The sequence below is a fragment of the Lynx rufus genome, unplaced genomic scaffold (genome assembly GCF_022079265.1).
Source record: "Lynx rufus isolate CCGP_SWC_20201006 ecotype Redwood Valley unplaced genomic scaffold, mLynRuf1.p SCAF_13, whole genome shotgun sequence".
Lineage (NCBI taxonomy): Eukaryota > Metazoa > Chordata > Mammalia > Carnivora > Felidae > Lynx > Lynx rufus.
Window position 1 is genome coordinate 3525143 of NW_025814827.1, and position 15868 is coordinate 3541010.

Here is a 15868-nt window from a genome sequence, read left to right on the forward strand (position 1 = left end):
CTATTAGACACGTTCAGTTTGTCTTCCACAGGAGGCAGGGAGGGTCTCAAAGTCACATCCTTACCCATTTGTGTCCGAGTGTGGAACCACCGTAGCCTTGGAAAGCCCTCAGCTGTGGAAGAGTTGTGACCCGCAAGGTCTCCCTGGTGGGCCTGCCCTCTCTCCAGCTCGTGATGGCCCTTCTCGCCCCCCAGGCCTCTCTTCTTATCAGACAATCCTCTCTGCCCTTACGTGTCGCCAGGCGATACACTGCCCACCACAAACTGTGAGTCCAAAGCCTGTTTCTATTGTGGTTGTATTACCTACACTCTCACCCTAACGCCCCGTCAGACTTCACGGCTGAAGCACCACCTTCCTTCTGTCCTTTGAGGGCATCTGTCCATCGTGAGAGTCTTCAGAGAAAGAAATCCTTTAACGGCTGAGGAGCCTGGGGAAGAGGAGGGTTCTGGCAGATTGAGGTGGACAGACATTGCTCTGTTGAGCTCATTCTTCACGTTTGTCCAGCTAGTGACATTCTACAGAACCCCTGGGTGCTCAGTCCTGTGCCTGATCCACTGGGGGGGGACACAGGGAACCAGGGGCGAGGGCCGTGTCCTCGGGCAGTGCAGTCTCCTTGGGGAGGCAGGAGCTGCATATGGAAAGCAGCAAAGAACCAGACACAAACTGTGTCTCTGAAGCCGAATGTGCCTGCCGGGTGCTTGGGCTGGGCTTGGGAAATCAGAGAAGGCTTCTTGGAGGAGGAAGACAAATAATCGGGGCAACTTACATCTCTTTGGATGAGCTCCGCGTAAATCAAGCAGGCAGCAGAGATCAGCACATCAGCATCGAGGTCAATGAGGTTGTTGCAGGCCTGTGCAGAGAGAGGAAGCTGGGACGCAGCAGGTCTCCTTGGGCACAGGCGGCTGCCTCCCGCTTCAAGGGACAAGGCGGCTGCCCATGGCAGTCACTGGGGCCACCTGATCTCTCTCCAACCAGCCCAGCACAGTGCCTGATATTTCACCACTGGAACTTGATTTATGGGGGACATGGTAAATGTAGCTTTCCTGCTGGGCTCTAGGGAGTACCAGGGTTCCACTGAGTGATGCAGGGGCTTCTAAGGACGACCCCTTTTATAATCGGGCTGCCACCCTAGAGCGTGTTGAACGTAGACCTCAGCTGCTTTTTTGAAATGCCCGAAAACTCTCTGTCTTTGCCGCAGGAGGACCCTAGGGCTAAGGGATTAACTGTGAGGCTGCGAGCGCAGACAGTAAGAGGCGTTCAAGGCCTCGGGTTCTTCCTGTGCTAAACAGGGGTGCTGGGGATGGTTGTGTCCCACTGCATCAGGCTTGTCGTGAGGCTTAAATAAGCTGCTCTACAGAAGCACCAGCGCAGTGCTCAGGACATCACAGATTCCCGCCAGGGGCGAAGGGCTGGCCTGGCCCCAGGGCGGGTGCACTCACCAGGATGATGTCATCCCTGGTCATGCTCTCCTGTAGCACCTGCTCGCGCACCATCTGCAGCATGCTGTAGGCCACCAGCACCTGGAAGTTCCTGCAGGGCTTCCCCGTCAGCAGAACCTGCAGGTGGCCGGTGAGTGTCAGCCTGGGCCCCGCAGCCGGAGACCGCAGCCCACCGGAGGATGGTGACCCACCCGCTGACTAGGCACCCGCCCGGGGTCAGCCGTTCCTGGGCCTCACTACTGACTCCCTCATTCGCTCAAGTGCTACCTCGGGGGTCCTGAGGCTACTGCAGGCTTGGAGAAAAAGGCTTCAGGGAATTCATTAGCTAGGGGGAAGGAAGAGGAGGAGAGAATGAGAGAGGGAAGGAGGGGAAGAGGAAGGGAGGGAGGGAGGGAGGGAGGGGAGGGAATGACCCAGTGACTGTAGCATTTGAGTGGAGCTTTGGCAAAGCAACGGTTGATGAGAAGTCAACGATCCAGGGGTGTCAGCAGAGGTCTGGGGGTGGCCATGGACTTGGGCATGGAGACCAGCAGGCCGTGAGGGAGGGATAAGGCAGGTGGGAGTTGACTCGGGGGGCACTGAATGCCAGGCTGAGGACTGGGCTGGGCAGGGCAGAAAGTGGGTGGTGGGTCCGTTCCCAGGGAGCTTCATCTGCTGATGGCCCAAGGGCCTGGGAGCAAAGAACTGCACCTTTGACCTGCCCTTTGGTGGGGGACCCTCCTTCTCCAGGAGTGAGGGGCCAGTAGGGAAACAGCACTCAGATGGAGGGGAAGGCAGAGGAAGGGGCAGCTGGGGAAGCAGAGCAGAGGGCGGCCCACCTGGGCAGGTGGTGGGAAAGCAGGCCAGGCCCCCCCCCCCCGGCCCCCAACACGGGCCAGAGGCCCCTCCTTCCACCCTGACTGCCCTCCAGGAGGCGCTGGTGGGCCTGGATGAACAGATGGACCAGCTGATGTCCTAGCCTCCTCCCACGAGGCGGGAGCAGGGTCGCTGGCCCAGTAAACCCCAAGCTGCCGAAGTCCAACCCGGGCCAGCAATGAACGGGAGGCGAGGGAAAGGGCTGCCCGCTGCATGCTGGAGGGGTGGGGCCTAGCCCTTCAGTCCAAGGAGGCCTCACCTCCCACAGCCTCCAGACATCTTCGAAGGACTTGAAGGCACGCTGGAAGCAGAAGCAGAACCAGGGGAAGAGGGACCGCACGGTCCCGGCACCCTTCCCTCCTGCGCAGAAGAGACAGGGGCGTCAGCCCAGAGGCCGTGGTCGGAGAACACAGGGACAGGTCACGTGACAGAGCAAAGGCACACAGAGGGCGAAACGACAGCACGCCAACACGCTGGGGAAGTACGAAATGCCTGGCCCTCACTGTTCCAACCGCCTTTGGAGACTGTTTGGGGTGAATTTTCAACTGTCCGGATGCCAACGCCATCCGGGTGAACCGTGCTCCCAGGGCCTGGAGGGAAGACCAAACGACCCGCTCCCGCCCACCATGAGTGGGCCCGGCTGCCTGGGGCTGGGTCCTGGTGCCCCCTCATGCCTGCCCTGGCTGGCGGGGGGGGGGGGGCGACGTACTGTTGCAGGAGGCGGAGGGTCCACTCACTTAGGTGCTCAGCGAACATGGGGTCCAAGAAGTCGATCAGGTCGTTGAGCATGTCTAGGTTCTTGCCCACTCCGATGTTGATGACACAGCTGTGCTCCTGAGAAAGATGGGTGGGAGGGAGGGAAACGGCACCTCTCTCCGTGTGGGGGCACCGGAAGAGCCAGCCCTGTTTCACAGCATCTTGGTTCTGGAGGCCCCGCGCGGGGCTGGCTCCAGGCTGGGCTCATGGCTCTGGATGAGCCTGGATGCCTGGGTCTGGGCGTGTCTATGTGATCTGTGTCTGTAGGGGTGTTTGTTTGCACATGTGGATGCACCTGTGTGTGTGTGTGGTGGGGATGCAGGGATGTTCCAGATGTGGCTCACGTGCAACGCATCCAGTTCTGCCTCTACACACACGCTGTGGGTCAGAACCAATTGGGACAAGGAAAGAGCAGTGAGCCCTTTGCTGCAGGGATGGAGACAGGGGTGAGGGTAGATGCTGAACAGCCTCTCACAGATCATAAGGAAAGGTTTTCCAGGGAGGATGTTCCAGGGAGCAGCAACTTTAAAAGCCCTCAACGTGGTCGTTGTGGGGTACATCTGGGGAGTACCGAGTCCCCTGCTGTGCCTGAAGTGCAGGGCGTGTGAAGGGGGCAGCGAGAGACAAGGCCAAAGATCGTCCTTGACTGCCTGGCCAAGGTTATTGGACTTTATTCGGGAGGCGATGGGGAGCCATGGAGGATTTGTGGGAGCAGAGCCATGTTTGGGGAGGGCAATGCCAGGAGAGGAAGCCTTCACTGGGACTGGCCAGTTACACTCTTTCAAGGTTTGGGGAGAGCTGGACCCAGAGCACCTTTCTAGCCCTCTCCTCAACTGCAATGCCTACAAAACACACAGCACTGTCCCCCAAAACCTCACTGGTGTTAGTGTTGCCTGTCCACGCTCCTCTGGGACCCTGAGGGCTGTTTCAGGGCTGAAGGAAACGGCCAGGCTGCCAATGCGTGCCTGACCTCAAGGGGTTATCTGGGGAGTGGTAGGGAGGTGGTCCCTGAACTCAGGCCCAGCCCTCACCGTTTTCTGCAGGAAGAACTGGAAAAGCCAGAAGGTCTCATGGTCATGTTCCACCATCAGCTGGAAAAGCATCACCATCTCGTGGAAACCCTGCTGATACTCTGGGGTGGAGGGGGAGGGCAGTGAGGAGGGGCTGGGTGGGGGCAGGGAAGGGATTCCAGGAAGGAACTGAGAAAAGGGGGCCGTGGGGAGGCCCAGGCCCGTGGCCCACCTGCCTGGGTATTGCAGACATAACTCAGGAGCAGAATTTTCTCCAGTCTCTTCTTGTCGATAAGGACGTTGCCTAGGTGGTCTTTGTCGTAGAGTTTCTGAATGTCATATGCTAGGTTGCGGAAAAGAGACAGGTAGGGGGCACCAGATCACCTCCAGCAGGGGGGCCATGAATGAGTTCATTCCCCCAAAGGGTAAGACCCAAGGCACCCTGGGGAGGGGGCTGTGAAAAGTACATCGGCCTACATCTGCCCATGAGGCTCTACCCCTCACCATACCCTGAGCTGTTTGGCCGTGTCCCCACCTCCAAATCTTTGACGATGCTGTACCCTCTGCCAGGAATGCCCCCCCATCCCACCCCACCGGTTCTGTCCAACTGAAATCCAGCCAGTTCAAGGCCCAAAGGGGAGAGATGAAGGTGAAGCGGCAGGAATAGGAATCACCCCGGGGGGAAAATGGTGCTGGGCATCTAGGGGCCCCCAGCAGAGATGGGGGATGGGCTAACCAAGGTTTAGCCAGCAAAATTCCCTGTGGAGGCAGCTCCCAGGAACCAGGGGACCCATCGGCCCCTGGACATGACTGAGGAGGGGGCAGGCATGGCTTCAAGCCCTCCCCTCCACCCCGCCCTGCCCACCCAACTCCACTTACCAATGTTATTCCGAGTCTCCATAAAGTTCCGGTGCAGGTTTTCCAGAAGGGGTTGAATCTTTTCATACATCTCGCATAAGGCCTCGTAGTTCTTCCTGTGAAGACAGAACTGAGGCTGAAAGAGGCAGCCTCCCCCTCCTGGCAAATCAAGGGAACTCTGCGGAGCACTCTCCAGGAGGCTGCACCCTCTCGCTGTGATGCCCCCTCTCATCCCCACCGGTGCCAGCCCTAACCACACTCTAATGTGCTCCTGGAGGGCAGCATGGAGGCAGGTTCAATCTTGTGGCTCTGGGGTCCCATGGCTGCTCCTGAATCCTGGCTCCACAAATTAATAACTGGGTGTTTGCAACTAGGGTCAGGCCTTGTGGACATCACTATACCTAAGCCTCAGTTTCCTCCTCTGTAGAATGGGGAGAATACTGGCACTTCCGCCTTAGAATCGGAAGGATTGGATGAGGCAGTGTCTAGTGTCTGTTACCAGAATGTGCTTAGGGCACGTAGGAGGCTGAATGGTGGCCCTCCAAAAGATATGTCTACGCCTTAGCCACTGAAACTTGTGCTTGTGAACTTATTTTTAAAAGGGCCTTTGCAGATGTAATTAAGGATCTCGAGATGAGATCAATCTAGATTATCCAGGTAGACCCTAAATCCAATGACGAGCGTCCTTCCAAGGACACACAGAAACACACAAAGGAGAGACAGAGAGAAGGCGACCATGGAGGCAGAGATTGGAAGAACACCCAGAGTCAGCAGGAGGAGGCATGGAAGGGTTGTCCCCTGGAGACATCAGGGAACGTGGCCGTGATGGCACCTTGCTTTTGGGCCTCCGACCTCTGGAACCGAGAAAATACATTTCTGCTGTTGCAAAGCCCCCGGTTTGTGGTGCCTTGTTTCAGCAGCCTCGTGAAACTAATACAGGCCTTGTCAGGGCTCTCAGGAATAGAGCATTCCAGGCGGACCCTCAGTTCCCCTACGGCCCTGGATCATTCTCCACTGGCCTCTTGTGCGTGAATCTTCAGTTCAGAGAGGCACACAGGCTCTAGGGAAGGATGGGATGGGACGGTGGTGGGCCAGAGGAGTTGCTGGAATGAAGCCCATGCAGGGCAGTGTGTGGGCTGCTAAATGGAGCTGGGTGGGAATGTGCTGGCACCTCCCGTGTTCAGGCCCTGGGTCGGGAGCACGTGGGGGTTTTGTCTCTCAGAATAAGAAATCCATCCGAGGGAAGAAGACTGAACTTGCCAGGCTGGGGTGGGCACTCCCACCCACCTGCACTGCCATCCACCCTCCCCTGACAGGATCTGGAATGTTCTACCTCCTTGTGCTGTCCACCGTGAGCCGCTCATCCTGGGAACTCTGCCATGAGTAGTAGCCCGTGAGGAACTTCCAGGCTTCTGTCCTCACGAAGGGGTGCAGACCCTGAGGTGTGGGTGAGAGGTGAGAGGTCACAGGCCCTTGGGGTGCCTGCTGAAAGGGCCTCTCCAAACACCTGCCTGCCCTCTTGCCCACCCATGCCCCCCAGTGCCAGGGCAAGGCCTTGGGGATTGTACCCTTTCCAGGATGTTAACACAAATGGAGTCTCGTGATTTGGCCAACAGACCGTTCTCATCAAAGAAGGCATCCCATTCTGTCTTGTCAATGGGTGGTTTTCTCTTCACCTGGCAAGGACAATCACTTCAGCCTTAGTTAAGAAGCTTTGGTTTTTCTTTTAAGTGTGCTTGTTTTCCTTTATTTTAATGTTTTATTTATTTCTGAGAGCATGTAAGCAGGGAAGGGGCAAAGAGAGGGGGACAGAGGATCTGAAGTGGGCTCTGTACTAACAACAGCGAGCCCAAGGTGGGGCTCAAACTCACGAACCATGAGATCATGACCCAAGCTGAAGTCGGATGCTCAAACAACTGAGCCAGCCAAGTGCCCCTAAGTGTGCTTTTTTCAATGTTATACTCTGGAGTTTGTAGCATGAGTCAAGTTCCCAGTCTCTGACTCACTTCTGGAAATCTATCCTGAAGAAATTACTGCAAAGTTCTACAAAAATGCTGAAAGCACAATAATTTTCATTGCACATTACTTACCAAAATGAAAAACGCACGTGCTCTACACATTATGCAATAAGGGAATAGTTAAATAAACTATAGTTTATATACTCAATGGAATATTGTGAGGCATAAAAAAATGATGCTGACAGGGAATGAATAATAATCTGGAAAAATTTAAATGTTAACAGAAAAAAGCAGAATACAAAATTACACATTCCGTATCTATCCTCTATCTTCTCTATGTGCTATCCTCCTTGTATACCTATGTCATATATTATAAAAACTACACCTCATATACTCTAATATAGAATGAATTAACATGATTAAGATTCTGGCAGAAAAAAAACTGAAAAGAAAGCCCCCACCAATACCAAAAATCCCCACTAAAAGCAAGAGTGATTGTCTTCGAGAAATAGGATTCTACATAATTTCTTCCTTTTTCTTGTATTTTTGAACTTTTCTGCAATAAAGTCTACTGCTTTGATAATGGAAAAATATAAAATAAGCACAAATTAAACACACCCATGGGCTCCATTTTGCCTTTCTTGGAAGAGTAAAACAATTCATCATAAGGAGTGGTTTCTGGTTTACATAAGAGATGTGAGTGTGTGTGTGTGTGTGCATGTGTGTGTGTGTGTGCATGTGCGTGTGTGTGTGCGCACGCGCGTGTGTGTGTGACATGGGGGGAAAAGAGTGTGCTGCATGCAGAGTAATTAAAAATGCTCATAAGACAGTAACCAGGAGGTAAGAGCTCCTGTCAGGAATCTTCTATTGGAGAGAAGCGTGTCTTGAAATGCCACACTGCAGACATGAAGACATGCTAATGGACAGAGCTTGGCAGGTGACTAGACTTGCCTGATATATACACTCCCAACTTCCTGAGTACACCTGAATATGCACATGTGTGACTCAAATTCAAATTTGCATATGAGTCACCTGAAGATCTTCATAATATGCAGATTCTGACTCAGAAGGTCGGGTGTTGGGGCCCAGGGTGATGCATTTCTAACAAGCCCCCAGGAGATTTCTTTTTTTTTTTTATTTTTTTTTTAACATTTATTTATTTTTGAGACAGAGACAGAGCATGAACGGGGGAGGGTCAGAGAGAGGGAGACACAGAATCTGAAACAGGCTCCAGGCTCCGAGCTGTCAGCACAGAGCCCAACGCGGGGCTCGAACTCATGGACCGCGAGATCATGACCTGAGCCAAAGTCGGAAGCTTGAGCCAAAGTCGGAAGTTTAACCGACTGAGCCACCGAGGCGCCCCGCCCCCAGGAGATTTCTGATGCTACTGGTCCTCTGATCACGAGAGAGAGGCAAGCTATTAGAAATCCCTTTAGCACTGGAAATGAAACAATAAGAGCCCACAGGTCCAGATTTGGGATAATTTCTACCGACTCCACATTCGATAGGGATGGATTGAGCACCTTTTTAACTCAAACATGCTCTGTCTTCTGAACCAAAATAGGACATGTGGGCCCAAGAAGATATCAGAAAAATCCCACCCTCATTGGAGATGGCCTAACCTTGGGGAGCGGGGTCTGTCCTGATGTCATGTCCCAAGTGCACAGACACTGTTGTCTGGGCAGACCAAAGCCAGGGTTCCATCCCTCCAACTGCCATCATGTTCTCCAAACCTGTACTCAGACTGCAACACTCAGCATGAACTGTGGCAGGAAGCAGGAGGGAATAGGCAAAGTTGGGCTGTGTCCTGGGATCCTTAATTATAAAAAGGAATGCATGGACTTTAGCAATGCATTTCCATATAAATCTTAGTCAACTTGTCAATTTCTACAGTAAAGACAGCTATGATTTTGATGGGGATTGCGCTGAATTTAAAGGTCAATTTGGGGAGCAATGATAATAATATTGAGCTTTCTGATCCATGAACATGGTATATTTCTTTGTCTATTAAGATCTTCTTTAATGTCTCTAAGCATTGTTTCGTAATTTTCGGTATATAGGCTATTCATATATTTTGTCAGATTTATCCCTAACTATTTTGGTTTGGGGGGGGATGTTATTTTAAAAGTTGGTGTTTTTAAACTTCCCAACTATTCATTGCTATATATAGAAATACAATGGATTTTTGCATATTGATCTTGTATTCTGCCCCCTTATTAGTCCTAGTGGCTTTTGTGGGATTCCATGGGATTTATTATAGAGGTCAACAATCAGTAAACTACAACCCATGGACCAAATCTGGCCTGCAACCTGTTTTGTTTTGTTTTTTAAATAAAGCTTTATTGGCACACAGTCATGCCCATTCATTCATGTATTGTCTGTGGCGGCTTTCATGCTAAAATAGCAGAGTTAAGTAGTTGTGACAGAAACATTTGATACACAAAGACTAACATACTTACTATCTAGACCTCTGCAGAAAAAGTTTACCAGCCCTGATATAGACAAGTTTCTTCTCTTATAATTTCGTTGATTTTGGTACCAGGGTAATGTTGGGTTCATAGAATGAGCAGGGGTGTATTCTCACTTAAAAACTTTTTAGAGGGGCACCTGGGTGGCTCAGTCGGTTAAGCGGCCGACTTCGGCTCGGGTCATGATCTCACAGTCTGTGAGTTCGAGCCCCGCGTCGGGCTCTGTGCTGACAGCTCAGAGCCTGGAGCCTGTTTCAGATTCTGTGTCTCCCTCTCTCTGACCCCCCCCCTCCACCCGTTCATGCTCTGTCTCTCTCTGTCTCAAAAATAAATAAACTTTAAAAAAAAATAAAAAAAACTTTTTAGAATAGTTTGGATAGAATTGATATTATTTCTTTCTTCAATATTTGGTATAACTTACCCATGAAGCCATCTAGGCCTAGGGTATTTTTTTGTAGGAAGATTTTTAACTATAAATTTAATTTTTTTATTAGATTGAAGGATAGAGTCAGAAGAGTTTGTTTTATTTTTTACTTAAAAAATTAGAGATTTATAGGAACAAGGCATTTCCCTTCTAATCCCCTTTAAAAATAAAAGTAAATAATACAGGAAACAACAAGGAATTAAGAAAAGCATAAACATAAAAAATGATACAAACCCAAAGAAATCAATTATGAAAATAAATGCATTAAATTCTCTGGTTAGTTGTAAACATCTACGAAGCATTGATGAGGTGCCAGGCACTGTTCTAAGCACTTTATATTTATCACTTAATCTTTGCAACCACTCGTGAGGTAGGTGTGGTTATTACACTGTTTTACAGATCAGGGAATTGAGGCTGGAGGAGGGTTGGTTAGTATATCTGAAGTCATACAGTAAATATTAGGGCTGAGATTTGAACCCAGAGCTGTTTGGTGCAAGAATCAGGGAGTTTAACCCCAATCCCATGCTACCAGGGAGAGTAAGAAGCAAGGATTTTCCATTTGAATGGAAAATACATACCTGATACCTGATACAAGCTGTTAACAAAAGGCATACCTTAAAATCTAATGTCGTAGAAAGATTAAAAAATAAATGATGAACAAAGATATGAAAAAAGGGTAAAATGCGATGAAAGGGTGGCAAAGTAAGTAATGTGCACAGAAACCATAATAAGAGGTATGGCATCAGCACAATAAGGCAGAGATAATTAAAAATGTCACAAGAAGGTGTTTGCCGAGTGCTCAGTGAATTTATATTACTAAACCTCTACCTGCAACAATTGACCATCCTCCTACTTTGCCATGGCTGAATTTGCTTACAAAAAGCCACTGACTTGTGGGGTGCCTGGGCGGCTCAGTCAGCTGAGTGTCCAACTCTTGATTTTGGCTCAGGCCATGATCCTAGGGTTGTGGGATTGAGCCCTGCGTAGGTCTCCATGCTGAGCACGGAGCCTGCTTAAGATTCTCTCTCTCTCTCTCTCTCTCTCTCTCTCTCTAGCCCCTCTCCCCCGCCCTCACTCTCTCATTAAAAAAAGAAAAAAGAAAAGAAAAAGTCACTGACTTCTCCTTCCAGGAAGCTCAATTTCTCTATGTCCACCACTTCTGTGGGCAAAACTTAAACAAACTACAGGCCAACCACAAGAACCTCGAAGACATTTGCTAGCAAGCCAAGGACAAACACAAGAAGCTTGTTGACCTGCAGAGGCCTAAAGGGAAAATTTCCACACAGAGGGCCCCTCCCTCTCTTCTCCGGTATATTCACACCACCTGTCTATGCCGGAAATCAGAGACCAGAATCTGTATCTGGGGTCCTTCGAAGTAATAGAGACTGTCAACTCAATAATCTCTCAAATCCATCTTCCTACTCCCACATTCGCCCATTCCCGGCTCCGCTTACTAGTAACGCCCTGCACCACCATCTGGGTACAATTACCTGGTGATCCAGGAGGGGAGATACATAGTCCATGAGGTGCTGGATACCCTTTAACTCTGCAGTAGCTTTTTTTCCTGGTCTCTTAGGAAGAGGACTGCTAGACGGAGCCGTTGTGAAAATCTCCCACCTCTACGGTGTGCTTAAGTAGGTTAAAACTCCCCACCAGCAAACCTGGGGACACCTTGGCCACGTTTCCTCTAGAGAGGGGGGCCGGAAGTAGGAGTCCTAAGTGGCTCAGTTTCTCTAACATCCTCCTCCTGCCGGAGGCCCGGGCTGTAGGCATACATCTCCCCACCCTCCTTCTATTCTGCTTCATTGGGTTGAAGATTTTCTCTAGCATTCTTACAAAATAGGAAAGCTACTGGAGGATAAAGCAAACTTTCCAAGAGGGTTCCTGATGCCATGTTGCTCTGAAAACTCATAGGGACAGAGCCCCCAGTAGGCCTCGGAAGGGTCACAGGCTACTTATGGTTCCCAGCCGCTTCCACTCCAGTTCCCTTGAGGGACAAGACACGCTCTCAACAGTAAGAGTGGCTCATCATGTCAGTGATTCTCACCCAGGGGAGAGCAGGGTGGCCCAGGAAGGAATGTTAAAATTGGGGTGGGGGGAAGCATATATGCAACTTGAAAGTTACCTGGGTGATTATTAGCAACCCAGGTATAGGGGTGTATCATCCATATAGCGGAGCGATTAAATGAACGGTTTGAAATAGTGGTTCTCAAAGTTAGCTCCGGATCACACTCCCCCGGAGTGCTTGTCAAAACACAGATCATTGGCCCTCACCTCCAGAGTTTTTGGTTCAGGTCACCTGGGGATCAAGAGTCTGCATTTCTTACAAGTTCCCCACTGATGCTGATGCTGCAGTTCTGGGCACCACATTTGGAGAGTCACCGATGTAGAATGCCACCTCTGCCACTTAACAGTGTGACTTTACACAACAGTGTGACTTTAGGCAAGTTGCTTAGTCTCTGTGCTGCAACTTTTTCATAAAATGAAGACAGTAGCATCCTACACCTCCTATATGGTTATGGTGAGAATAAGGGACTCTAAGGAAAGCATTTAGAACAGCCATTGTACATAATAAAGGCTATGTGACAGTTTGTTATTTTATTATTATCACTCTCTACATTCAGAGAAATGAATAGAGATATAAAGAAAATCCAAATCAAGACCTGGTAGTAATCTGCAATAAAGCAATAACATTTAAAACTCAGGGAGAGACCGATATTACCCTATGTGTTAGCTAACTAGAATTTAAAACGAAAACTTGGAACAAAAAAAGGAATATAAAAAAATAAAATACAACTCAGGGAGAAAGGTGCCCGTTTTGCAGTTCTGCTTTTTTTAATGTATCATTCTCTTAATCCGTATGACTAATGAAACTCAAGATTGGTTAAGGTCATTATAGTCAGTTATTATGATTTTAAAAAATACACTGTGTGGAAAATTTTTATGACTGAGGCTGCCTTTTAATGAATAGATACATTTTATTAAGTGGACTTGAAACCACCTACTAACAGAAGCATTACTGCCACCTGGTGGCAGCATACCAAAATTGTTGGCAAAAGCGCCAAGGAAAATTTATCAGCATCTACAAGTTTGTACTTGCAAACCCAAAACTCATTAAAGTTAGAATATCACATACAGGGAAAGGTAACTGGCTTAGAGAGAAGGGTGAAAGGGAGAAAGACGACCTGTGTTTTTCAGTCCTGTGGTTAGTGCTGATGTGAGATCAAGGTACAGCCTACCCTGCTCAACCTTCCAGGCCAGCTCAGGGTTCTAGTCCTACCCACCCAGCAGGGGAAAGTGGCCCTAATGCAAACCAGAAGTTGGGGAGGGAGGGACTTGGAGTTGATGAAGAACACGCACCAGGATGAAGGAGGCTGACCACCTGGCAGAGAGGCTGTTTTCAGGAGAGAGGGTGGTCATGGCCCCTGTGGTCCGGCTTCAAAGCAGCTTTTGACCAGAGCTCACTTGGAGCCCTAACTGATGCAGGGGAAGGCGGTCTTCTTTTGGGGGGATGAGCTGCATGCCCAGAGGGAACTGGGCCCCTCCTTGACGCCTGAACAGAACCAGCCAGCATGTGTCACAAGGCCCCTGGAACCCTCATCACAGTGACCTTGGAACCTGGGAGCACTCAGCCTCAGAAGTAAGGCACATCCAGGAACTAAGATGACCAGCCAGCCCGAAAAATCACAGCACACACAGGATGTGTGGAGGTTGGGGTCACAGGACGCGCAGACCAATGTGCTGGGCAGGTCAGGGAAGGCTTCCTAGGAGAGGTGGGCCAGGAAGCCTTTCTCCCTGTCTCCGGCTGTCCCTTCTCTGGGTTCCCTTCCCTTGTTATCCCACAGATCAGTACCCAAACCCGGATAACACCCAGAATCTGAGCTTCAGGTTTCTTGCATGTCAATTCCAGAGATTCAGAATCAGCGGTCTGGGTGGGGGACCTGGCGTACTGTGTTTTGAAAACCTCCCTGGTGACTCAGAGTCAGTATTTGAGTGGTAGCTTCTGGGGATAGAGACCGGTTTTTCCTATCATTATATCCAGCGCACTTCAGACAGGGGCCTGCGCGACTGAATGAAGGATTTAATTGAATGGAAGAACGAATGGATCTCTCTTAGATCTCGTCTCCTTGTCCTCTCTGAAGGCATCGCAGAGGTTTCTGTTCCATGTCTTCTCTCCCTTCCAACCCTGGGTTCCTCAGGCCAGGGTCAATGTCGGATTTCCTTTGTGCTTTCCTCCCAGTGCCAATCTCTGCTGCCTGGCACTTGGCAGGTTCTCCGTATTTGAATGAATCTGAGGAGCTAGCTCCTCTCGACTCCAGCATCACTATTTCTCGACCTTAAGCATGGCTTGCATGTCTACCCAGGTCCAGGCCATTAAAGGCATCTGGCCCTAAAGCATCCATAGTCATTAGGAGGTAGCAGTAATTAGACCAACTAAATTGGAATCGGGAGCTGGGAGATGGAATTCGGACTCTGACCTTAAATTTGGATGTCCCTCCCCCCCTCCTGAGCCATGGGTCCCCCAGCCACGAAATCAGAACACAGTCAACCTCTGGCTCTCACATCCTTATTAGCATAATGAACCGGCAGCCACGCAGGAGTCTTCGAGTGGACACAATTCGCTGTCTCATTTACGGTTACTGTTCTGCTAGCTTGTGGCACCGCGGGGGTCCTTTGAAATCAAACACCTTATTCTCTGCCTCCCTCCACCACGCCATGCCAGCCCAGCAAAGCATTATAGCCTCTTCCCCTTAATCTGCTGCCCCCAGGTCTTCATGGAAGAGGGGGTGGGCGGCTTTGAGCAGGCAAGGCGTGGAATGAGGGTGAGGCAGCCTCCCACGGCCGGGCGCCTCCATTCTGACGCCTGCAAGAAGCTTCCAAAGCAAACGTCCAGAGCAGGAGGCATGGCGTGAGCATTACTCACCATTTGGGATCATCTATGCCTCTGCTGCTCCACATTAATGATGTCGACAACTGAGAAGCAACTGCCGTTTTCCCCGAAGCTCGGGATCTGGCAGGGGGTTGGAAAAGCTGTGCGCTAAATCCGACGTGGTTTCTAAAACGAACGTGATGGCCATAGATCATCTACTGAACTTCCCTTCACCTCTGGCTCCCCATCTGTAAATTGTAGGTAATAACCCTTGCCCAAATTAGCCCGGATAGTTTGGTCATATTACAAAAGCCTCAGAACAACCACGTGGAGGCTTAATATTCAAATGGAACTGCAGGACACTGAGCTGAAGCAGGAAGGGTTTTTGATCCCTTGGACTCTTTTTGCTGATACTTACAAGGGATTTACAAGTGTCAATCTCTTTTCTCCAGGGCTGAACGGTTCCTTTCCGTGTCCATTTATTCACATAATCCCCCAAATTCTTTAGATTCCCCTGTATCACTTTTTCTCTTATGCATTTCCCCCCCTCCTTGATGGGAGCCCAGTTTTTCTGCTTTACATTTCTGTACTTGGGGGTTCTTCAGGGCACAAGAATCCCAGGCTTTTCAAATATTATTCTTGGTACTGGAGTATGGGCCAAGGATGGAGAGAGCTAGAATTTACATTAAAGTAGTCCTGGGAGGGAGCAAACCTTGCAGCCCATCTTTTCTCCAGAGGATCTGGTTGTCCACTGGCTGATGGGTGTAGCGGTGAGGCAGGAGGGTGGTGGTGAGGCTTGGAAGGTGCCGGGGGAAGACCCTCTCATCCTCAGAAGTGCAGGGCTCATGCAGTAAGAAAGCCCATGGGCCTTGGTGCCAGAAAAACCCAGGTTCAATTCCTGACCATGCCGCCCAACCAACCACGTGATCTTGGTCCCACCTAGGGAAAGCCATGAAGTCTTTCCACTTCCGCTTGGCCACTCAGGAGGGGGCTCTGGACCTGGGACACTTCCTTACCAAGAGACAGGGAGTCCTCACAGCCTGTGCTGGATTTATCGCCTCCTGTGGGAACGCCTGCCTCCGTTCCAGATTCAACGTGCGCGCTTCTGTTCTGCTTAAGTGTGTGCACCACATGGCGCCTGGCCAATCCCACTGCCGTATCTCTTCCCATCCAGGAGGGAATGGGGTCCTTTGCGGCATGAGAGGGGTGCGCATAGATCAGAGCCCTAAG

General features: G+C 50.3%; 1 protein-coding gene across 2 annotated transcripts; it reads right to left on the bottom strand.

The window, feature by feature from the left end:
* Positions 1 to 394: 394 nt before the first annotated feature.
* On the bottom strand, positions 395 to 13188 carry TBC1D21 (TBC1 domain family member 21). 2 transcript variants are annotated; one of them, XM_047074701.1, is made up of 11 exons: positions 13129 to 13188; positions 6487 to 6594; positions 6252 to 6355; positions 4940 to 5034; positions 4293 to 4403; positions 4082 to 4182; positions 3032 to 3128; positions 2554 to 2654; positions 1440 to 1556; positions 767 to 850; positions 395 to 427 (listed from the first exon to the last, which is right to left on the bottom strand). In XM_047074701.1, exons 1-11 carry the CDS (start codon positions 13186 to 13188, stop codon positions 395 to 397), a joined length of 1011 nt encoding a protein of 336 aa, XP_046930657.1. The 2 variants fall into 2 exon arrangements, with proteins under 2 accessions (XP_046930657.1, XP_046930658.1); XM_047074702.1 differs by lacking the exon at positions 6487 to 6594.
* Positions 13189 to 15868: the final 2680 nt, after the last annotated feature.

Excerpts from the sequence above, each read along its gene's own strand:
- TBC1D21 (XM_047074701.1), bottom strand. The coding sequence starts at position 13,188 with ATGACCACCCTCTCTCCTGAAAACAGCCTCTCTGCCAGGTGGTCAGCC. Across the intron at positions 3,129-4,081 it reads AGTTCTTCCTGCAGAAAACG|GAGCACAGCTGTGTCATCAA; the intron begins GTGAGGGCTGGG and ends CATCTTTCTCAG. Across the intron at positions 2,655-3,031 it reads CATGTTCGCTGAGCACCTAA|GAGGGAAGGGTGCCGGGACC; the intron begins GTGAGTGGACCC and ends TCTTCTGCGCAG.